The following is a 1604-nucleotide window of genomic DNA, read 5'->3' on the forward strand; positions in this document are numbered from 1 at the left end:
TAATTTGGAATTACTTTCTTACAATTTTGTTCAATGTGTATTGCGAAAAGATTATCATGAACATTTATGATTTTTATAAAAAAATAAACTGGTAAAAATTACCTTAATATTGATTAAATTTAATTTTTTTTCGTAAAAACTATAATAAAACCTATTATCCTACAAACTCTTTACAACATGATGTAAAAAAATATAAATTTTTTAACACAATAGTTTTTTTTTATTTTTAATTAAATTAATTTATTATGTAAACAATTAATTAAAAAGTTAACCATGAATTAAACAAAATAATACGACTATATTCATCTACCTGCCATTAATCTCTATTACCAAGCAAACCCAATATATACATGAATATTTGCACAATATCAATGTACAAATTGAGAGCAGCAAAAACATATTCATCCGGACTAAGAGCATACTGATGCTTTCCGCCCAACATTAATTGGGTATCGTATAACAGATACAGCGAAAATATCAAAACACCCAACGAACAGTAGATCAGTTTCATGACCTGACTGTGAAAGAAAAACATGAGTAAACCGAATAGCAAAAATACAACCAAAACCACAAGTAGAAATCCACCCATTACGGTGAAATCCCATTTGGTTTGCATGGCAAATAGCGTAAGAGCAAAGCATATGGCAGCTGTTATACCAACAGCTATTAAAACTGTCATGGGATCGTATATCGAGGAAATCACACCCAATAGAAAGCCCTCAGCTAAGGTGAATATGGCCAAACACATATAATTCACCGGCACTTTACGTCGCACATTGGGACAACAGGCCAAGGCAATCATGGTAACGAATGTAATGACAAAAGCAGCCAATAGCAAATGCGGCTGTTCGGTCACATAATCTTGTAGCTCTTCGTTAAAGACGAAAACAGAAATGATCCCTAGAGTGAGAACTAATTGAATGCTCAATATAAAATACACTTTTTGTATAAAAGCTCTGCGTATTAAGTCTTCTTCAAATTGGCCTGCATATTCTCCTTCCTCTTCGTTTTGGGTGGGAGCTGAAACAAGATTTTATAGATTTTTTGGGAAATTTTAATTTGTTTTCTTGTACTTACAAAATTCTACACTTCTCATATTTTTGAGTTTTGGTTAAATAAATATAGATCTTTGGCTAGTAAGTATAATGCTTGGGATATTTGTTCTAAAGGTAGAAATTTGCTTTTTTAAGTTTTCTTTTATTTTTATGTGACAGAAAATAAATCGATAAACATATTTAAAGGGTTTTACATTTTGATAACTATTTTTATACAAAATCAAGGCAGCTCACAGTGGGGATTATCTAGAATTCCAAAAACTTTAACTTGATGATTAATTTTCGTAATTGAAAAAACCAAAAATAACAAAAATGTGTTTTCAATTACAAAAATTATCTATTCAATAATTTTTGTATTTAAAGTTCAACCAATAACGAAAATTGCATATTCAATTGTCAAAATTATCAAATTCAAAACTCAAAATTCAATATAAAATATCAGAAAATTTTGTTTTTGAGCATATGAATACTTGATTCAATTATGATACAATTGAAACCATTTCAATATGTGATAAATATTTGAAATGAAAAGGTTTAAGAAATAGTTTT

At 28.8% G+C, this 1604-nt stretch overlaps 1 protein-coding gene across 1 annotated transcript; it reads right to left on the reverse strand.

Annotated features, from left to right (window-relative positions):
• Positions 1 to 316: 316 nt before the first annotated feature.
• LOC135959208 (protein lifeguard 1-like) lies at positions 317 to 1188 on the reverse strand. The gene is made up of 2 exons (XM_065510294.1): positions 1078 to 1188; positions 317 to 1020 (listed from the first exon to the last, which is right to left on the reverse strand). The coding sequence occupies exons 1-2, from the start codon at positions 1094 to 1096 to the stop codon at positions 317 to 319; spliced, it is 723 nt and encodes a 240-aa protein (XP_065366366.1). The 5' UTR covers positions 1097 to 1188.
• Between the last annotated feature and the right edge of the window lie 416 nt (positions 1189 to 1604).

This window comes from Calliphora vicina, chromosome 4, assembly GCF_958450345.1.
Source record: "Calliphora vicina chromosome 4, idCalVici1.1, whole genome shotgun sequence".
Classification (NCBI taxonomy): domain Eukaryota; kingdom Metazoa; phylum Arthropoda; class Insecta; order Diptera; family Calliphoridae; genus Calliphora; species Calliphora vicina.